The 21903-nt window shown below is 43.2% G+C and overlaps 1 protein-coding gene across 1 annotated transcript; it reads right to left on the reverse strand.

Annotated features, from left to right (window-relative positions):
- Window positions 1–3308: 3308 nt before the first annotated feature.
- On the reverse strand, window positions 3309–12517 carry LOC121567517 (homeobox protein Meis3). Its single transcript, XM_041877624.2, has 13 exons — window positions 12230–12517; window positions 11714–11814; window positions 8592–8731; window positions 7888–8062; window positions 7617–7667; window positions 7374–7424; window positions 7024–7173; window positions 6660–6768; window positions 6224–6369; window positions 5513–5589; window positions 5148–5206; window positions 4952–5038; window positions 3309–4665 (listed from the first exon to the last, which is right to left on the reverse strand). The coding sequence occupies exons 1-13, from the start codon at window positions 12261–12263 to the stop codon at window positions 4475–4477; spliced, it is 1371 nt and encodes a 456-aa protein (XP_041733558.2). The 5' UTR covers window positions 12264–12517; the 3' UTR covers window positions 3309–4474.
- Between the last annotated feature and the right edge of the window lie 9386 nt (window positions 12518–21903).

Below are 21903 nucleotides of genomic sequence, written 5' to 3' on the forward strand. Positions count from 1 at the left end.
GTGTAATATGTACTCTGTTTTTAACTTCATTTTGTCCTTTTCATCTGCATTCTTTTTGCCATGCTTTAGGATGCTGAAATGTGAAATTATATGTTGTATGTTGGCATACTGTAAAGACAGCATTATAGACATCTGCACATTAGAACACTTTGATGCTAAAGCGTGAACAGTGGAGCAGACAGGTCCTTATACAAGCACATGTATTACCATACACAGACACATGGTACCACTACCACATACACAGACAACACACAAACAAGCCCCCACACACACACATGGGCATACTGTAATATATACATACACATGCAAATACTTATATAGAGTGCCTCAAATGCAAATGAACGCACACACACGTACCCTCCCATACTTTCATACATATGGAACCGCCTCATTCAGAATTTTAAATGAGCAACCTAATCAAATTTGCCTAATGAGACATCTGGCATTATGCCTGCATTTGGATCTTTTAACCAGGTCTAAGAAACATCTGGACTCTTCATCAGCCCAGTCAAACCTGATGAGAGAGAGACTGATGGAGGGACAGTGGCTGAGACTTAACATCTATTGCACACACCTCTTACATATATGATCACGTGATATATTATGCATACATGGGACTATATTACACATTCAGTCCAGCCATAAATTAGATATATGGTGGTGGCGAGCACACAGATGGCAGACGCCTGAGGCATTTAAAGCTGGGACTTTGCTAGCTAGCTGCAGTTAAATATAGAGGCCATCCTGATGCAGAGTGAGAGAAAGAGAGAGAGAAAAAGATGGTCACACAAAGATACCCACTCACACGCAGGCGCACACACACACTCACAAAGTACATGCACATCCAAGCACAAGGCAACACCAGGACAATATACAGTCACACATTCTGAAAAACATGAATATTCACACTAACAGTATATCACAAACACTTGTTCTTCACACTAGATGTATGCCTGGTGTGTGTTCCCCCCTCCCCCTTGATTGACAGGCATCTAACGAGCAGCTGTTCTAATGGGCCTGGCAGCCTCTCCTAATAGTGATAAATAGATGAGAGGCATTTGTGAATCAGGACCAAACACTTTTCAATCAATTATTCACAACATTACTCCAATTTATGCATCATCAGGCTGTTACACATCCTGGCTGTTCCCAGGCTGGAAACAGTATTTGAACTCTGTAGTAAATTACAGTAGGAGCTACCAACTCTGGTTTTCCTCTCTCCGGCTGACTGATAAAATGGTTCCTTTCTACATCGTCCTGCATGAGTTTTAATGAAGGCTTGTGAAAGCGAGCGGCGCGTCATCGTTGGATCCTGACCTGTCTGCTCTGTCTATGGTCGTTCCATATGGGACATCACGTCACCGAGCTGCACTGTCTGTCAATGTCTCTCTGGCCTCCACTCTTTTTTTGTTTGTCCTTTTGTGCTATTCTGCTCTTTCACTCGTTGTCACAAACCGCTTCCCCCTGTTGAGGCATTGTAGTTGGCCACTTTTCCTCTAGCTTTCTCTCACTCTCTCTTTCTCTCCCGCTCCTCCCCCCTGTGCGCAGCTCTCTCCCCCTTGTCTGAACTCTGACAGGTGTGTAATTGAATGATTAATTATCACCAGAGGCCCTCCTCCTCCACACACACAAACACACGCGCACACACATTCAGCATTCCGCATTCCGCTTAAAAACAAACCACATACACACAGACATCTAAACTAAGTTTTAATTTGTCCACTTTTCGTGCACCTTTTCATTCATTCAGACCTATTGGCTATAGCATTCATACATATGCAGTATGCATAGGTTTTATTCTTAAAACACAATCCTCAAATACAGTTGCTCATATGAAATCTTAAAAATAAGAAGCAATTTTGTTTAGCCCTTGTATTTCTGTAACACAAATAATCTGTAACACAAGTAATCTGTAACACATGTCTGCCAAAATCATGCTGTGATTAATTATATTAGTAAAATGTTGTCATAAATATTGAAGACATCTGGTTTATATTAAGGTTAGGTTACAGTTATATTTACTATATATATATATTTTAAGCTGTATGCCCCCAAAATGTGTGTTATAATATTTTCTCCTGCTCTAGCATTCCAGTTCCTCCAGTTTTGGGTTATTTCATTACTAAGATAGACTTAGTTGTCATAATGACTTCACACTATATGCTTCCCTTACTGAGCTCTGTGGCTGTACACACTGTTCTCTGTCCCTTCTCTTTCCCGGTATTGGCACATTTATGCAATGCAATTTCCACTAGCTAATGGATTTTGTGTTTGTGTGAGGCTACGGACTCTAGCTATCCAAAGCAATCATAAAGTGAAAACAGCATGAATAGCATCTCACTCCTGCTGTCTGTCTGTTGTTGGCTCTGAGATCTCCTTCAGACTATCATACAGTCAATTATGTTATTTATGGGACCATAGTGTTTAAATAATAATAATAATAATAATAATAATACATTTGATTTTAAGTGCTTTTCAACCTCCAAAGTCACTTTACATAGTCAAGATAATAAGCAAGATGAATGCATTCATAAATGAACTCATACATGTGGTCACGAAGCTCGATGTAAACGATGGACCTGCAGTGCAACAGATTATGAACCAACTGTGTGTGTCCATGGATTGGGGACTAAATTTGCTGGGACATGACTAGCATGGCAAGGAGTGACACAAAAAAAGAGAGTGACAAGATGGACAAGGCGAATGAGTGTGTGGACAGGAAAATAAGTGGTGGGACTTGGAGTCAGCCCTGAGGGTCAGAAAGCCAGGCCATTTCCTGTTGACCCTTGTATGAACTCTGACCCCTGCTGCAGGCTGCATCTATCACATGACAAGGGTGAGGTGGGGATTGAATGGATGGCTGGGTGGAGGAGGTTTTAGGCCAGGCAAAATGCATTTGAATTGTGTTTGACATTTAAGGAGTAATCACTTTGGCTTGGATTTGAACCTTGTTGCACATGGCCCTGCAGATGGGAGGAGGTATGAAGTGAATAAGGAAGGAATGCGGCAAGACAGTGAAAATGAGGAGTAAAACAAGAACAAATAGCTAAGCTAAAGGAGAGAGGGAGAGAGGTCAGGGAGGATGCTAGGCTAGTAGAGGAAAAGAAGAAAACAAGGGGGTACAAAGCTGCTGCAAACATCAATTGAAAATTACCATATAGTTACAATGTGTGTTTGTACCAGGAAGAAAATATACATATTTTCAAGATGACCTAATACCGATTTGTGTATATCACTGCTGTGTTGACTTTTCACATCCAACAGCGAATAATTGGAGGGCAAACTCAAAGAAAAAGTAATTCACACACTTTTACAAAAGAAAGGTTTTAATACTATAAGCATAATCATAACTGTAACATCATTATCATCAATTATCGTCATCAACATTTGGAAAGATTTTTTTAAATCAGAGACCCATAAGGGACTGAGGAAGATGCAGCATGTGTAAAGTCCTTTGGCTGTCCTCCTTAAACCCAATGGCAGACAACATGGACCATGAAATGGTACGACAGGATTGTGTGTGTGTTCACTGTTTGGCCTATGATGTGGATCCCAAAGTAAACCCTACTATTCATGTCTGACAGGATCTTAAGGAGGTAAGTGATCAACTCATTCCAACGTATTTAAACAAACCAAGGTACGTCCTTGAACAAACTGAGAGAGACAAATTGAGCTCATTCATAGTGTACTAGAGTCATGCAAAGTGACGCCCTGGAAGATCGCTGTTCACAGGACTTTTGTCAGGTCGCATCTCTCTGACATATAAATACAAAAATAGATTTTAAAAAAACTCAAATTAAATAAGGTGGGTGTATGTGACAGTTGTCAGTGTGGGAAGACGGCGTGGCGGAGAGAGGTCAGAGTGCATCACTGGCGTCCTGTCCGAACACAACGCTTCAAGCCTGGGCTGTGTGAGGTCATAAGGCTGGGGGGGCGTTGAGGGTTATGGAGGTTAAGGTGACACAGGCGGATCGGGAGGTGTGTGTCTGACCTGTATCCTTCCGTCTTTCCGCTTGGTTGGCCAGTAGGCCAGGTGGGAGAGAGGCAAGTTGGCTGGTCAGTGGTCCGTGTGGGGTGTTCCTCTGTGCTCCTAGAGGGGGCACTATCCTGGGAGTCAGACAGCTCACTGTCACCATAGAGTATGTAGAGCGGGAAGGGGCTGAGGACGCTCGCCTCTTCCACCCTGAAGTGGGCTTGGCTCACACTCAAGGGCTCAATATGGTGTATGTCTTTGTCTACGTCTGAGATGGAATGTAAGTATGTTATTGATGGTATAAGAGGGGCCAGTGGTGGTTTTAAAGGGAAGTTTATGCATGTTGCAGACAGTGGGTTGAGTGACTATGTGGAGGTCAGTGTCTTACAGCGGGAATGTAAACATTTGGACTGCGCCATGCTGTTTTAGATAGCATGTGGCGGGTGTGTGAGCCCCAGGGTGGCCCCTCTCTCCCCTCTCCTTCACACCCTTCCTTCTCAGTTAGTGGGCGTGTATGTCCAGACCCTGGCCTATGAGGGGATCGGCGGGGTGGGGGTGGGGCGGCGGGTGCAGCAGCATGGCGGGGTGGGGGCCGGGGTAGGGGTGCAGGGACGGGCCGGCGTGGGGGTAACCAGACTGGGACAGCAGGGCCCCGGGGTACTCTCCTGGAAGAGATGGCATCCCCTGAAGACCTAGAGAGAGAGAGAGAGAGAGAGAGAGAGAGAGAGAGAGAGAGAGGAATTGATGTTAGGAGGTACTGTACAACAGCATACCACTGAATGTGTCCACCAAATGATTGGTAAAAACACTAGGGTCATGTTCAGTAGGGCACACCAGAGCAAAACCTTTTAAAACGGGAAAATGGAAATGAGCATTTCTTATTGGACAAGTTCTGGTAGTGCCTCCCTGCTTCAGTCCGTTTTCTTCTCTTTGTTGCCTAACGAACATGACCCAGTCATCCTTATCTCTGTCTCTTACCTGCTGCCCTGAGACCCAGGTGGGCTTGGCCGTCCAGTCCGTAGCCCCCCAGTGCTGCTCCCTCTGGGCTGTAAGGATCACCTTGACCTGGTAAACCAAACACACAACCACATTAATACAACCTAGGAATTTATAGATACATGAGTAACAATACATTAGAGCAGGGAATACGGTGGTAATAACATGGTAATATTACCTGAGCGATTTGACTGGTCAATCATGGGCTGTACTATTCTCCGTCTTGCATTGATAAACCTGGAGAGGAAAGAGGGGGAAGAGGAGGAGAATTGAATGGAAGGAGAGTCGGGAGAGAACACCAGTTAATGGAGAAAAATACTAACTCTGGGAATATTAACCTTTCACTTTTACAACCACTTAACCCCTTCATGGTTCACCGTCAATCCACATTAGGACAGAGGGAGTATGGATCTCTGGGTGATAATGGATTGATCAGTATTGATGGGGTCAGTGGAGGTCACGCTAAGGACCGGGCAACAAGGGACACCGTACAGTAGTAAAACACACAGCTGATCATTGGTTATTGATCAGGGGGGTACTGACCAGTTGTTGACCTGCAGGATGGTCAGTCCTGTGTCCTGTGCCAGCTGCTTCTTCTGCTCCTCCGAGGGGTATGGGTGCTGGGAAGGGACATTCAGAACAAGGGCATTATTTATTTGCAAAACTGGTTGAGATTCAGCAAGAGCATTTGCTTTTGGCATACATTATCATTGCATAAAATCATCAAATGTATCATTTTGGCTCACACATACACCACACACAAATGGCTCCACCAGTATCTGTGTAGAATTAAAAACCCAAAGCATGTATGAAAGAGGGAGACCTACAACCATTAGATGAATACTAATGACTGACATTCCATCTAAATTCATGTCAAATTCTATGAACTGACGTGACCCCTAAAGTGAAGCAGCCGCTTTCTCTCGCACTCTCTCTCTCGCGCTCTCTCTCTCTAGTACAGTCATAATTAGTGAGAATTACTTTCGAGTTTTTCAATATAACTGCTAATTATCAGAATTACTACATTTCACCATAAATGGTTCTGTGTCTGTTCACTACTATTCAATATTGAACCTCTTATTCACACATTATCTCTCTGTCATTGAATTCCATTTTCAGCGTAATTGTTTTGCATTACGTGTATGATATCCCCTTCCTCCTTTCCTCCCGTCACTCTTTCCTCTCCTCTCCCCTCCTCTGCTTCTATCTGTCATTCTTCTCTCACTATTATTTCTTCTGTCTCTCTTTTCTCACCGATAAATGCTGGAAGAGCCATGCCCTCATGATGTTGGTTGCCAGTTTGGGGAAAATGCCCCTCTTCTTGTTGTTCCTTCTGTCTCGGTCTGTCTCGTCCTCCTCTCCTGTACTGGGGGAGGCCACGCCCCCATCCAAACCATCCCCTGCCAGAGGACAATAGAGATATGGCATTAGCACAGTTTTTGTGTGTGTGTGTGTGTGTGTGTGTGTGTGTGTGTGTGTGTGTGTGTGTGTGTGTGTGCGTGTGTGCGTGTGTGCGTGTGTGCGTGCGTGCGTGCGTGCGTGCGCGTGCGTGCGTGTGTGTGTGTGTGTTAACATGTTCAATTGATGTCAGGTTTATGTGTATATGTCGATTATGTTGTTAGCATGAGTGATTGAAAAGACGAGAGTGTGTGTGTGCAGGTGTGTGTATGAGTTAGTGTGTTAGAGGTACCCGTATCGCTGCAGTTGTCTGTGCTGTGTGAAGGCAGGCCACACGACATGCCAGGTGTCCCTAGTGGAGTGGACGCACAGTCATCTGGGTCCCGCAACCACGACTGATTCTACAGAGAGAAGAAGGAAAGCGATAGAAACATATTGAGATGAACAGGGAAATTAAGAAGGTCTGCACTCAGTATCTGTAGTGAAAGAAAGTAAAATGTATTCCCTCTTTAGTGACAAGTGTTTTGCCCGACAGAGCTTCATCAGTGTCTTTTTCAGAGACATATTGAGAGCGATATACTGAGAAATCTGTGACTTTTGAGCTAATTTTTCATGTTCTCCTTGGACTAGTCAATCGCCATTCAGGTGTCACCTACCTGCTCTGACAGACTGGTGCAGGAGCCAGTGAAATCCTCCACGTCGGACTTGGACCCGCCCTCCCTGTCATCCAGAATCAGGTCTGTGGGCATCTTGCCCTTCAGGCAGGTGATGTAGCGATTACAGAAGTTATCACACAGGTCATGAACCTGGAATATAGAAGACGAGGAAGAGGGGGAAGAGAAATAGTATAGTACTGTAATGGTTTAGGTGTGTGACGGCTGATCATATCTGGTTTGTCTGCATTCAGCAGTCACTAGTCTGAATCATAAAGGGTAAGAGGAGAGAGAACGAGAGAGATAGCGAGAGAGAGGGAGAGAATATATTTTAGATGAGTGAAGAAGCACACCTTTTCCAGCTCCAACAGGTGGAAACGTAGTACCTGGATGGCCTGGATCATCTGAGGAGAAGAACAGATTGGTAGCTATGAACACAAGCTATTCCATATTGTAGCCTATGATATTATGACTGAAAAACATGCATTTGAGTTATTCTTAATCGATTTCTAGGTTACTGTGTGTCCCAACATGTAGGCTATAAGCATTTGGTTCTTTTGCTGTTACAGTATTTATATGTGTATTTATTTTCTTACCAGATTGTCCAGTTCAGGATTTGTAGAAAAAATGGGCTTTTCTGAGCGAATCTGAAACACACAAGGAAAGACGTCCACTGTCATTTGGATAATGGTTGGAGCTCGGAGCTTAAGATTTTCACTGTACCCTGGAATTAAACCTGCTTCCCTGCACATGTGACCATTAAACTTTTAATCTAAAATCTAATCATGAATCACTGCCGGCCACTATGATACATCCCACATACAGTACACAGCTGTTCTCTGATTGGCTCGTAGAGCTGTAACTCACCTGTTTGGCGAAGGCTGCGATGTCATCGTTGAAGGAGTCTGAGGAGCATACATCACTGTGATTGGTCAGGCCTTGGAGGTGGGGCGGGACTGAGAAGGATGTGACATCCCGTGGGGAGCAGGTGGCCAGCTCACACTTCTCAAACACCAGGGCCAGCAATGGAAACAGGGGATGACTGTGCACACAGAACACACACAGTGTTAACACAGGCACACATTTACATTTTAGTCATTTAGCAGACGCTCTTATCCAGAGCGACTTACAGTTAGTGAGTGCATACATTATTATTTTTTATTTTTTCATACTGGCCCCCCGTGGGAATCGAACCCACAACCCTGCCGTTGCAAACGCCATGCTCTACCAACTGAGCTACACCCCTGCCGGCAATTCCCTCCCCTACCCTGGACGACGCTGGGCCAATTGTGCGCCGCCCCATGGGTCTCCCGGTCGCGGCTGGCTACGACAGAGCCTGGATTCGAACCTGGATCTCTAGTGGCACACACACATACACACACACTTCCTCTCTCTCTCTCCTCACACACATGCATGTACACAATACACACACACATCCCAGCAAATGCATATAGGCACAGAGCACCCTGATAGTAAATATACATGCATACTGTTAGAATGAAAAATAGATCTAACAAAACACACACACACACACACACACACAAACTGCAGTGAAATAGTTATTTTCTCACCCATAGATCTGGTCCCTGTGGTGTTTGAGGGAATCTGGGACAGTGTGGCCATAGTGAGGGGGGGGCAGTGACCTCATGGCCTCTCCATACCCCCCCATGGGCATGCCCTCTGACCCTGAGTAGTGCACCAAGTCTTCATACTGAGGAACAGGGGGGAGAGACATAACATATTCAACATGTGTGTTGGGGTGTATTTCAATCATCTGCATTTTGTTGTGGAGAGAAGTGGAGAAAGTTTGTGTGTGTGTGTGTGTGTGTGTGTGTGTGTGTGTGTGTGTGTGTGTGTGTGTGTGTGTGTGTGTGTGTGTGTGTGTAAGAGCAAGAATGAGAGAGAGAGAAATTAGGAGATGAGGCCCCCTGTGAATATGGAAGCAGATCACTTCGAAGCTGTAGCTAATTTTCTCTTCTCCTTCATAAACACTGACTAGAGGCTCCTTGCTGAGCAGTTTTTCAGAGGGAACATCCACACTGGGACTATTGACATGAGATAAACAAACACGCACAGATTCATACATAAATATGAGCCTATGCTCTCTATCTCTCACACACTCTGTCTGTCTCTCTCTCTCAACATTACAGAGCTGATGTGTGTTAAACTGTAGCTGACTTCAGTCTCCAAGGCTTTTCTTCTGTCAGCAAAAACCAGCGGTTTTCTCCTGGATTAAAGTATGGCCAATCATAGTCCCATATGGCTGCGTGATCACAGCGTGCACCTGCTCTGCGGTTTTGTCGGGACACCTTTTGTTTTATGGATACTCGCTATTAACACAATCACCACTATCAGGTTCCGCGCCTTTCTTTACACGAGCTCTCGGATTACAGTGCGACTGTAGCCGCTGTCCGTCAACGGATCAAAGCACCGAAATCAAGATGACGGATTCTTCAAATTTTCCTAAAAGGCATGAGGCTGAGAGAGGGGATTCAAACGTGAAAAACACTTACAATGTTAATACGATTATAATTTACTGCAATCCTCATCATTATCAGGATAGTTCAAAGAGAGAGCTTAGTTTGCTATACGAATATATAGGCATAAACTATATCATTTAATTTTCTCAGCAATTAAGTTCAACATATTTTTTTACTACATAGGCTATTACATATATTAGAAATATTCATGCTAACAATTAACCACAGACCAGTGGATGGATATATATCAGCATGCGCATCCTTCATATTTTGTTCTTGCAGTTGTTTTACTCAATAAACCAGTTTGAATAAACTATAAACATACTTGTTTGAACTTGCAATGTGCAATATATTCAATAAATACAAATCACTTCCCACCAGATTGCCTGTTGGCAAAAACAAAGTTTGCAAACATTCGCCTATAGCCTGTATTTCCAAAGCCATTCAACAGTTTCATTATTCTCACGGAGAAAATATGTTTTTCTCCAACATCAGACAAATGCAATGTATTTCATTCGAGTAGCTTATGTTAAAAATAAAAAGCACCAATGGGAACATACATTTAAATTGGTATCCTACGTTGTCCCAACAACCTGCTTATTCCAATCTAAAGTGATAGAGTTTTTTGTGACAATAGTTTTTCATTTAGCATACATGTAGGCCTAATACACGTAGGTAGACTATGCAAAAATAGAATACTCTACAGGTTTCCTAACGGATGCATTTTCTTTCCGTTTAAGGTAGTCTAATAGCCATATGCTCGAATGACAGGCTAATGCCACCAATTGTAAACAGTGGGATATACTGTATACTTTACAGTGCATGGGACAACATATTTAATTGATCAAATTCACTTCCCTTTGGTGCATATAACCGGAATTAGGCTAATTATGGATAATTGACTGATACACTTTCTTGACCTTGTTTCCGTGAACTAAAGTCTGAATTGTAATCAAATTGGCCAAAGAAAGTACCTGTTTTGTTGAATTTTAATTAGCGTAAATTACAACATTCTTAACAGGATTACACTAATATAACGAAAATCAAATGTAAAATGTAAATGAAAAGCGACTGCGTAATTGTCATCTGTAGGCCTAATTACAGTAAACCGAAAAATCTTATCCGGAAAAGTTACTTTGATTTGCACGACCCGAAGCCGTTGACAGTCAGGCTATATGACATATCAAAATGTCTTAATGTCCTCACTCAGCTGTAAGCCGAACGTGTTATTAAAACACAGATAACAAATAGATAACAATTTCATCTGACCTGTAACCTTTTTTTATTTTAATGAAACATCAAGACAGATACAGAAAAGAGCAACAGTTCACTGCATGGGAGTTTGACAAGTTACTCAAAAAATGTGGTAGCCTATGTCTGCAGCCTTAGATATTCAGCAGGTGTGTGTGTGTTATGTGTGTGTGATACAATGTCATGATTAGTCTACTATGGTAATTTTCTTTAGGAATGGAAAAGAGTGGCACAGTGCACATAGCAACGGGATCCGCGAGCCGCGGACTCACTGTAGCAAAAGAGTTGACCTACTTAGCGACTTGGTCTGCCGCTCCCTGTCTCTCTTTTTACTCGACCTACTCACTTCACCTCATACTGTATATGGACATATAATGTCTTTCCATTTTCACAATGGAATCGAATATTAATTCCTGCAGGAAACACACATTCTCAGTTTTAAATAGCCTATATTTCAAATATTACACTATACATATTGAAACCCAGATAAACGTTTATGGCTATAAAGGGATAGTTTTTACACCCTATATAAGAGCTATATATTTATAGTCCTAAAGCCCTTGTAAAACAATGAGAAAAGTATCATTCTGACATTATATCAACACGACCCTAATGATTTAGGTCAGGTCAGTTTATTTAGGAATATTCAGAGCATGCACAATTATGTCAATAAGGTTATTCCTTCTGATAGCTTGATGTGAACTCCTTGACATGTTGCTGCTGCCTTCATTTGCCCTGTATAGCTGGGAGCTGTGGCCTACGCGAGGGAGGACAGGGAGGGAGGCTAGACAGGCAGCGAGAGGCGCTACGTCAAAACGTAAGGACCGAGCAAAGAGGCAAAATGCTACAATAACCAAACTAGCAAGATTATTATCTGGAGAGAAGGATACGCACTACCGTGATACTACAAATGATGAGTGAGTGTAAAGGATGCAGTAGAATTGAGTAAACAGCCATCCTACCCTCTTATCCATGCGACACGGAAGCCAATCCCCTACTCCGGGAAGGATGAGACCAGACCCGCTGTCCAGCGCAGGCGTTCTGCCTCCTGTATCCAGATTATCTGATGAAAAGAATGCGTTCTTTAATAAACGGATAGAGGTGAAATTATAACAGTTGCAGCATCAAACGCTTAAGTCTCATCATTATTTAGAACGGAGTTGGTAAAAAAAAGAATAGCTAAACCAGAGTGTAGACCATAATTAGGTTACAGCAATAGCCTAGGCTAATATGGGCTACAATAGGCTACATATAATTCCGAAGTAAATTGAATCGTTACTTTTGATGCAATCAAGCAGCTTTATGATCCAAACTTAGATGTGCACGACCATAAAAAAGCGATGTGTATTCAATAGCTATCACTAATAAGAATATATCAACCATTAGGCTATGTTACATGCAGGCATCAAATATTACAGAAATCCAATACACTATTTTAGAAAAAATATCATTCCATAAAATATCCCACCGAAACCTACATTTGACGTGTAGGCTATAGTCACTCTCAGGCATGGGCTGCGGTTTCGAGAGCGCTCTGGTAGGTCCGCACGTTATGTTTTTTGGGTCCGGCTCGCAGGCGAGATGCTTGGTGAGGAGAAATAGCGTCCTTTTTGGTCGTTCTCGCTGTCCATGGACTGTCGCGACAGGCTGGAAAATGTCACAGCGACTTGAGTGATGTTGCTTTAAACATTGAGCGAGGCAGAGACGATGTGGGGAGAGATGGTGGTTGGGAGTTGTTTGGGGGGTCAAAACACGACGGGGTCTCTCACCCCCACCTTCTTATCACACACACTCGCGCATTACAAACGCAGGATCCCCACGTTTTATTCCAATGGCACGCTCTACACAGACATAGCATGCATTAGCACAGTTTATTCGCTACCTTTCACTGTTGCTGAACCATGACAAGATAATGTCTGATAACGCAAAGATTTGAGGTCGAACACAGCATTTTCTTCATATTATCTCGTGGTCTTTATATTCCATAATCTGCAGGATAGTGCGCGCATTTATTAATGGGAACCATACAACCGTTATTGGTACTGGAAATAATGTTAGTATTGTTTCCAACACTTGCCTCAAGCATCTGGGGTATCCCAACTCTCGGTAACAGCGTTTGTTGTTTTTAGTAGCATGTCAAATTAAGTAAAATTCACAGAAAATGCTGATGATTATTTCTGATAGGCTATTAAAAAAAAAAAAATTGAGTCATTTAGCAGACGCTCTTATCCAGAGCGACTTACAGTTAGTGAGTGCATACATTTTTCATACTGGCCCCCCGTGGGCCTATATACCATGTTGGTTATTGGCCGCACAAATCAGAATTTCTGTATAGCCACGTTCATTCAACAACCCTGGAACAACCCACCACAGTGCATTTTGGTAACATATACAGTAAGTAATTATAGAATAGGCTATTAAATGTCTCATACATTGGTTCTACGCAATATGTCCTATAGTTTTTACGCATGATAACATTTTTTAAGGATGGCAAATCAGGTCATAAATAATTTTCAATAGGGTAGGCCTATGACAATACATTTATTGGCTGATAATGACTATAGTAGCATTTTTTAGTTTTTGTTGACTTAATGTAATAGACCTGTCTTCTCCATTAAACTGCCCAAATGTCCCACTTTGCTTGGAACAGCAGGCCATTTTATTGTTCTGAAGATGTGTGAAAACCAGGCTACCTTTCTCTAAAGAGTTTTTTCTAATTCTAACTGGAGGGAAAACTTTCACAGCTCCGTGGACCTCGTCTTGTGTTGTAAATTACTCTTAAGTAACATAATAATTATTCAAAACGGTTCTCTTTCACCTCTCACGCGGCGAGGGACCAATAGGCGGCCGAACTTCAATCGGCAGCGCGGTTGCGGCCACATGGGCCAGGGCAAGGCTTCACCGCGGGCGGCGTGGGGCATGATTTGGGGTGCAGCCAGCGAGCGCCGTAACATCAACCAACCTGCGGCCTTTTAACACCGCGGGAGGTTAATTCCCATGACGATGATCATAGCCTTTAGACCCCTCTAACATCGAATCCATAGCATCAATGAAAAATGTGAACGGACAGGAAATTACACTAAGTATATGGCTTAATAGGATATTTCTAATTGATTAACAGGGATACATCCATTTCCAGTCCTATTCTGATTGTTTTATGTTTGTCATCATGGGTTAAAATAATTTCTACATTTAAGAGGCTACATTTTACAAACATAAATATAATCAATGCATGTATGGTGTGTGTTTCAATATTGTGTTAAGGGCTTCATGAAGAGATTATTTGTGCATAGTAGCCTACTGCAGCAAATTCGGGGGTAGCCTGGGACTTTTATCCTATGACCTTATCTTTGTCAGTCCAACATCCAAGCTATTATTGTGCAAGATCCAAACATCTTGATGAGGTTGCTGGTGTTGTAGGGATGCAACACTAGACTATCCCCTTCCTTCGGGAAGCACACCCTTGTGCTTCAATGAAGTCCATGTCATCCTGACACCAATACAGTGACTTTATAGGTAAAGCCTCAGAACTTAAATGGGGAATCTGCAGTTGAAACAACAACAAAGCGGACACCCTGCCACTGATTTGGCCAATAGCTGAGAAATGGGGCTGAAGAAATGTAGCCACTCTTAAATTCATAGACAGAGTTATGGATGCAAGGACTGACCATCCATGAGATCTAAATGATAGTTTTAGCGATGTTTTGAGGCAATACAGTGTTTGTTTACAATTACATTGTTTACAAACAATGGAGTAAAACATATATAGATATTTGGGGTTCTGTTGGGGTGCAACAGTTGAACTCAGGCCATGAGGCATGTATAAGATATATTCTTCAAGAATCAATGGGTAGCCTATATATCATTAATTTAAAAGTCAAAAAATGGACGTAGCAATTGCAGATTGCCCCTTTATACACTCAACCTAGCATCTCTTAAAACTTGTTAGCACTGGCAGTTTGAAGTGACTCAAATCAATTTTTTTTGCATATCTGATTCAAATCGGTTATTCTTCCTGTAGTCTGAACAGCCAAAAAGCACATGGAATCGGATATTTCAATACCTTCGTCGGTAGTTTCAAATCAGATACAAATCTGATTCCTGGCCATTCGTCTTGTGTCTGATCAGTCAAATCTGATTTATTTGCCCTCAAGTGGTTTCTAGACCGTTAATTGGCTAATTTTGTTGCTTGCTATCTACTCTGTTGACACGTTGACAAGAACATGTGGTAGCTAACTAGCTTGTTAATTGTTTACAAACAAATTAGTTAATGTGCTAGAAAGCTAAACAGCTACCTAGCTAGCTAGTTGACTGCTGTGACTAGCCAAACAGGACTCATTTTGAAAGTTGGATCATCTTATCCTTTGAGGCTTTAAAAAGTGTTCTTACACTATGATTTTGAACATGCAAAGCAACTGGGAAACGTCCATAATAGGCATTGTTGTCACCTTAGCTTGCTACATAACTTCTGAGTGATAAGACACATGAGCACCACCACCAATCAGCCTACACCACTGCTCATACAACCATCATTACTATGACAACCAGCGTAGACATGTCAGCAAATGACTGCTGGCTGAACACACAAATCCGATTTGATCACTTGTAACTTGCTGTTTGGACACTCAGTATTCCAAAACGGATTTGAAAAACAAAACTGATTTGAGCATTAAGGCCTGCAGTGTGAACAAGGCTTAAGTTCAACCCACCTATGCAATTAAGGCAAGAGGTCAGAATCTTTTGACAAGGATGCTGGTGTACTAAGGACGTCACACTATATACGATATTTTCAGTGTATGGAGAGGATGTTAGAAGGAGTAGTTCTGAGTAGCCTATATGGCAAGGCTGCTGCAGTTGTTTGTCAGGCCCTGTCAGGGTTGGAGCGGCTGCTACTGTGCAATTGCGTGTGTGGGGGTCAATGTCAAGGTGCTCGTGATTCAAAGCCAGGCCTTACTGCAGGCATTGCCCAAGGATAAAGAGCAGAGAGAGGCTGAACAGGAAACAACAACAGGAGATTATGAAAAAGGTGGACGTGTTTAACTATAGAGTAAACAAACAAATATTTCACCAACTGGGGACATTTTGTTGGTCCCCACAAGGTGAAATACTATTTCTAGGGGGTTTAGGATTAACGTTAGAATTAGTGTTAGGGTTAGAATTAGGGTTAGGGTTAGGGTTATGCGCTAGGTTAGTTTTAGGGTTACGGTTAGAAGCTAGGGTTAGGTTTAGGGTTACGGTTAAGGTTAGGTTTTTGGGTTAAGGTTAGGGTAAGGGGTTAGGGTTAGGGGTTAGGGAAAATAGGATTTTGAATGGGACTGAATTGTGTCCCCACAAGGTCAGTTATACAAGACTGTGTGTGTGTGTGTGTGTGTTTATGTGTTTGTGTGTGTGAGTGTGCGCTTGGGTGTGTATGTGTACCTGTTTGCATGTCCATGTGCATCTGTTTGTCTATTTGTGTGTTTTCTGGAGAGAACTAAGTCATTTGAGAATTGTTTCTTAACCAAATATCAACATGTTCTGCCAGACTGATTAGAATTAGCCCATACATTACATTGATCAAATTGCTTTTTAGGGACATCGTACCCCTACTGGACCTGTACATCAGCCAGCCCATTGGGAGATCTCCTGGTCTACTGTGGTGTATTCACTAGGAACCAAACGGAAGCAAACGGGACGAAACAGGGTGGGACTAACCTGAACTTGTCCAATAAGAAACTCTTATTTTCATTGCAAAACCTTTTCCGTTACAAAACATTTTCGCTAAAGTCTACTGTGATGTGCACTAATGAATACACTCCTGCTGTATCCAGAGGCAGAAACACTCAGCATCTCCTCATTATCAACACTAGGCCTATCTCTAGCTGGACTCTCTCCCTCTACATCCAAGGCAATACGAAAACTTCAGCGGTCCATATGGTCATGATTTATACTGCGTAGCCTTCACTTTGAGTGTTTATATAGATATTATCATTGCTTCTAGATCATGTCGATAGCACAGGTACATGTATATACATTAGGGAAATATCAGCTGTATAATGAGCTTGTTGTTAGTGAACATGACAACATAGACCAGGGGATGTGCAACTGGCGGCGGCCCCGCTTTGTAGGCCCGCAGATTTAGAAGAAATGACTGTTGAGAGTTAGAATAGTAGAATACACAAGGTGCAATATCGAAATTTGGTTGTGCATCAGCAGTTTTAAGTAAGTTAGTCTAGCCAGCTATCTAAACTTTTAGTAATCATGGTTGAATTACCGACCGGGGAGGCCCCTATTGATTTTGTTAGTCCCTCTTACTCAGATATCATATCAAAAACGGCAAACATTTCTCTCCACCCTATGGCAAAATGCAGCAAACTTGCTTTAAAACTGCAACATTTTCTCTTCTTCCCATTGCAAAATGTGTAGAATTGCAGCAAACTTGCTTTAAAACTGTTACATTTTCTCAACTTCCCATGGCAAAATGTGTGGAAATGAACTCTAAAACTTCAACATTTTGTCTGCTGTCAAGAGTGGTGCCGCTAAAATATTTGCTTAGGGAACCCAAAACACTAGGGCCGACTCTGACTGCATGTGTGGGTCTGGATGTGGATATGCAGACCCGCGAGCCACTGGGGCCCCTCATGATGAGATCAGATTATTTTTGGGGCCCCCAGCCCCATCAAAGTTGCTCATCTTTGACATAGATTGTGTCTCGTCCATCATGTTAACGGTAAAAACGGTGGGCCGTTGACATAGTTGCCTGTGGAAGAGGAGGGAGCCCCTGGGATAAACACTACCGGTTGCCCTTGGTTTGGTAACCTTGGCCACCCAGGCTAGTTGACACGGTTGACTCCGCCATAAAGGAATATGGTTGCCTTGACCCTGGGGTACCCACAGTCCAGAGGAACATCAGAGTGGGGGTGACCCGGCAGTCAAGGAGCGGCACTCTCCAAAGGGGAGAAGGGGGTAAGAGGTGGGAGAGAGAGGGGTAAAAGCACGGAGAGGAGGGGCAGAGTGCTTTTTTTATGAGCGTGTGCCTCTCCAGTTTCTGGGTCGTCTGGCCGCATGGACATAAATTCTCTTTCTCTTTCTCTTTTCTCTTTTTCTCTCTCTCTCCCTCTCTCCCCTCTCTCCCTCTCTCTCTCTCTCTCTCTCTCTCTCTCTCTCTCTCTCTCTCTCTCTCTCTCTCTCTCTCTCTCTCTCTCTCTCTCTCTCTCTCTCTCTCTCTCTCTCTCTCTCTCTCTCTCTCTCTCTCTCTCTCTCTCTCTCTCTCTCTCTCTCTCTCTCTCTCTTCTTTCTCTCTCTCTCCCTCTCTCTCTCTCTCTCTCTCTCTCTCTCTCTCTCTCTCTCTCTCTCTCTCTCTCTCTCTCTCTCTCTCTCTCTCTCTCTTTCTTTCTCTGCTCTCCCTCTCGCTCTCTCTCATCTCATCCTACCAGCCCATTTTCATCACCATGTTCTTACAGTACAGTATTGTCTGTGAACTTATTCTCTCTCAGCCTGTCTGCATTTCTGTCTCCACCTGCTTTGACACTGTACTTCATTCACTACACTTAACCCCTCTCTCTCCCACTCAAGCCCTACACTCCTCCTCTCCATCCCTCCATCATTTCATGTTTACCTTCCTTTGGAGAAGTATCACTGCCTTTCGCCATTCTTTCATTTTCTCCCCTGTTTCTCTCCCGCTCCCTCTCTCCTCCACTCTCCTTATAGATGGAGATTAAGTCTGGGCTGAGCCCCATCCATTCCCTGACTGTTGTTATTAAGGAGATGGATGGAGGCTTGCAGTGCCAGCTCGACGCAGCAGCAATTACAGCAGGTCCAGTGATAGATGGAGGAGAGCCGAGAAGGGAGCGAGGGAGGAGATGGAGAAAGGGGAGATAGAGAGAGGGGCATCTATCACGCCCCTTTAATCTACCTGTCACTGCTCTGGGAAGGCTGGGAAGGAGGCTGGGCCTGGGGTGAGGAGGGTGGAGGGGGAGTGAGGATGGAAGAGATGAGGACTGGCTAATACAGTGCCTTGACTATTGGTTAAAGGTTTCATATCCTTCTTTTGCTCTGTCCTTCCCCCAAACAATTACATGAAAAGATGCCCTCCAGTACTATAGTAATTAAATGTCCTCATTAACTAATTGATTGTCTTGAGGTTATTGAATTTCGTATTGAATTCTGTGTGTTTGTGTGCCAGTGTGTGTCTGGCTGCTTAACAGTGTTGCATGAGATACTGTATGCTGTTATGTTGTTATGTGGATGTGTGCTGTTGATGGGTCATAACTTCCTTTATTTACAGGTCAGGAGACGAAGCCTCTAGAATGTAATTTGTTTGGTTTGAAGGGAAACATTTTTGCATTGAGATAATTTAATGCACCTTGTTAGTACTCTGCATCTACATGTTTCAAATACAGAGTACACCAGTGCAAACACAGGCCTGCACACACTAACACAAACCTGTTGGTGGTATCAAAGAAGCAGCCACCTTCAGAGAAGCGCATGATAACCCTGCATATATTATCTGTAATTTGACTAGTTTTTCCCCTCAATGTTAGAGAAATATTATGAAAGCTAATCCAAGCCTCTCCTCTCTCTCCCCTCCTCCACATTCTCATCTGTCCAGGAGAGTGAGGTATGGGATGGAGGGATTAATTCTCTTCCGTTGGCCATGGGAATGATAGATGGACAGATGTGGGGTGAAGAAAGAGAGGGGCAAAGGAGAGAAGCGAAGTCAAGAGGTCCATAAATCTGACGGGGGACCTGGTCTACATCACACATTAATAAGATCTCCCAGAGCCATGGTAACCCAGGCTAGAAAAAGTAAGTAATGGCAAGAGATGTAATCTAATCTTAGCAATAATATCTGAATGGATCTTTTGGCAATGGGTCATTATGCAAAATAACAATTTTTTTATATTGATCAAGGCTCAGGTGTGAGGACGGAGGCCATAGCAGAACCAGCAGATAGATCATACTGTTTACATACTGTTTTGCTTAGCCAAATTACAGGAGTGACTGTGGGTTCCATTGATAGTGGGACACCTCTCCTCTCTCCTAGAATTTGTGTGCGCTTGTTCACATTCCTTCACTGATTTGAAAAGAAAATTACTGGTATATGGAAATACGGTGAAAACTCCTCCAACCCATGCCTCGACCAATCCAATGCCTTTAGATTTGTGGGAAGTAGTGAACGCGTGTACACTTCAGGATATATTATCAGGACACACCCATTGTGTAGTTCTATGGCCCAGAGGACAGGAGATATTATCAGGACACACCCATTGTGTAGTTCTATGGCCCAGAGGACAGGAGATATTATCAGGACACACCCATTGTGTAGTTCTATGGCCCAGAGGACAGGAGATATTATCAGGACACACCCATTGTGTAGTTCTATGGCCCAGAGGACAGAAGATATTATCAGGACACACCCATTGTGTAGTTCTATGGCCCAGAGGACAGAAGATATTATCAGGACACACCCATTGTGTAGTTCTATGGCCCAGAGGACAGGAGATATTATCAGGACACACCCATTGTGTAGTTCTATGGCCCAGAGGACAGAAGATATTATCAGGACACACCCATTGTGTAGTTCTATGGCCCAGAGGACAGGAGATATTATCAGGACACACCCATTGTGTAGTTCTATGGCCCAGAGGACAGGAGATATTATCAGGACACACCCATTGTGTAGTTCTATGGCCCAGAGGACAGAAGATATTATCAGGACACACCCATTGTGTAGTTCTATGGCCCAGAGGACAGAGAGATATTATCAGGACACACCCATTGTGTAGTTCTATGGCCCAGAGGACAGGAGATATTATCAGGACACACCCATTGTGTAGTTCTATGGCCCAGAGGACAGGAGGACTGAAGGTTCAGTAACAACACTGAGACAGTCAAGAGAACAGGAAAAAACAAGAGTACAGAAAGTAGAATCAATTAGAGAGTGCTCTTCCCATTGGCCCTCCTGTGCATTAGGGAGCCCATAGGCCAAGAACAGTGTGCGTGTGTATGCATTTGTTTATATGTGTGTATGTGTGTGTGTGTGTGTGTGTGTGTGTGTTTTCAGAACTGTCAGCATGGAAACAGACCATGGTTTGTTTACCCCTAACAACAGACAAGCTGAACATGGTGTAATTTATCAGTTCTTCCAGATCAAGTACCAGATTCATTTTTCAAGGACAACACTAGAGAATGCAGTGGAATGCAAACTAGCAAACTATTAAATGTCCCTTTACGGCTACATACATGGATGTTCCTTTATGCAAGCACCTAATGTATGTGAGTTAATTGTTGTGCTGTGTCCCTTTGTTTGTGTCCAAATGCATGCATGTGCATGTGGGTGGTTGAGCGTGTACTTGTCTATGCACTTGTTTGTGCATTATTGTGTGCTTTTTCAATCATCATCTTGAATCAACTGTAAGCGCAGATGTGCTGTGACCTGACTAAGATCAGATCAAGTGCCCCCCCATCCCCCCTACCCAGTTCCATTTGTCATGGCCAGCTGTCAGGCTGCTGCTGTGATTGGTTGTTGTGGGAGACAGATAGCCGATAGGCTCTGATTAATAGTAGTGGCTCTGGAACTTACTCATTGATCAAGAGAACAGGCGAGGGGGAGGGAGAGGACAGGAGAGGAGGGAGGGAGGGAGGGAGGGAATGAGAGAGGGAGAGAGAGAGAGAAAAAGCATTCCCTGTCGCTCTGTCACTGCTTGCTGATACCGTGATTGCGTTTGTGTGTGTGTGTGTGCGCCTGTGTGTGTGTGTATAATAAATACATAACGTAACATTGGTGATAAAAGAGCTTGGAAAAAACCTGCCGGCACTGTGGATATGGGGAATGTTGGTCAGAAGGCCTAAAAGCAGTGTTATCATATTTGATGCAGGCCTATACTAGTATAGATGTATAGAATGTGATATAGTAATGTTATTATGTGTGAGTATCTCAGAAGGTTGGTCTCACTCTCTCTCTCTCTCTCTCTCACTCTCTCTCTCTCTCTCTCGCCAGTTCAATTCAATTCAGTTCAAAGGGATTTATTGGCATGGGAAACATATGTTCACATTGCCAAAGCAAATGGAATAGACAATAAACAACAGGGAAATAGAAAAGGGAAGCATTAGTAAAAATCACACTCACTAAAGTTTTTAAATAATATATTTCAAATGTTTTATTATTGGC

The sequence above is a fragment of the Coregonus clupeaformis genome, chromosome 6 (genome assembly GCF_020615455.1).
Source record: "Coregonus clupeaformis isolate EN_2021a chromosome 6, ASM2061545v1, whole genome shotgun sequence".
Classification (NCBI taxonomy): Eukaryota; Metazoa; Chordata; class Actinopteri; order Salmoniformes; family Salmonidae; genus Coregonus; species Coregonus clupeaformis.

Bases quoted from the DNA above. Each gene is read 5' to 3' on its own strand.
- LOC121567517 (XM_041877624.2), bottom strand. From the start codon at position 12,263: ATGCCTGAGAGTGACTATAGCCTACACGTCAAAT. The intron at 7,425-7,616 runs GTAAGAAAATAA...TCTTCTCCTCAG, and splicing joins ATCCTGAACTGGACAATCTG to ATGATCCAGGCCATCCAGGT. The intron at 6,370-6,659 runs GTACCTCTAACA...GTCCTCTGGCAG, and splicing joins AGACAACTGCAGCGATACGG to GGGATGGTTTGGATGGGGGC.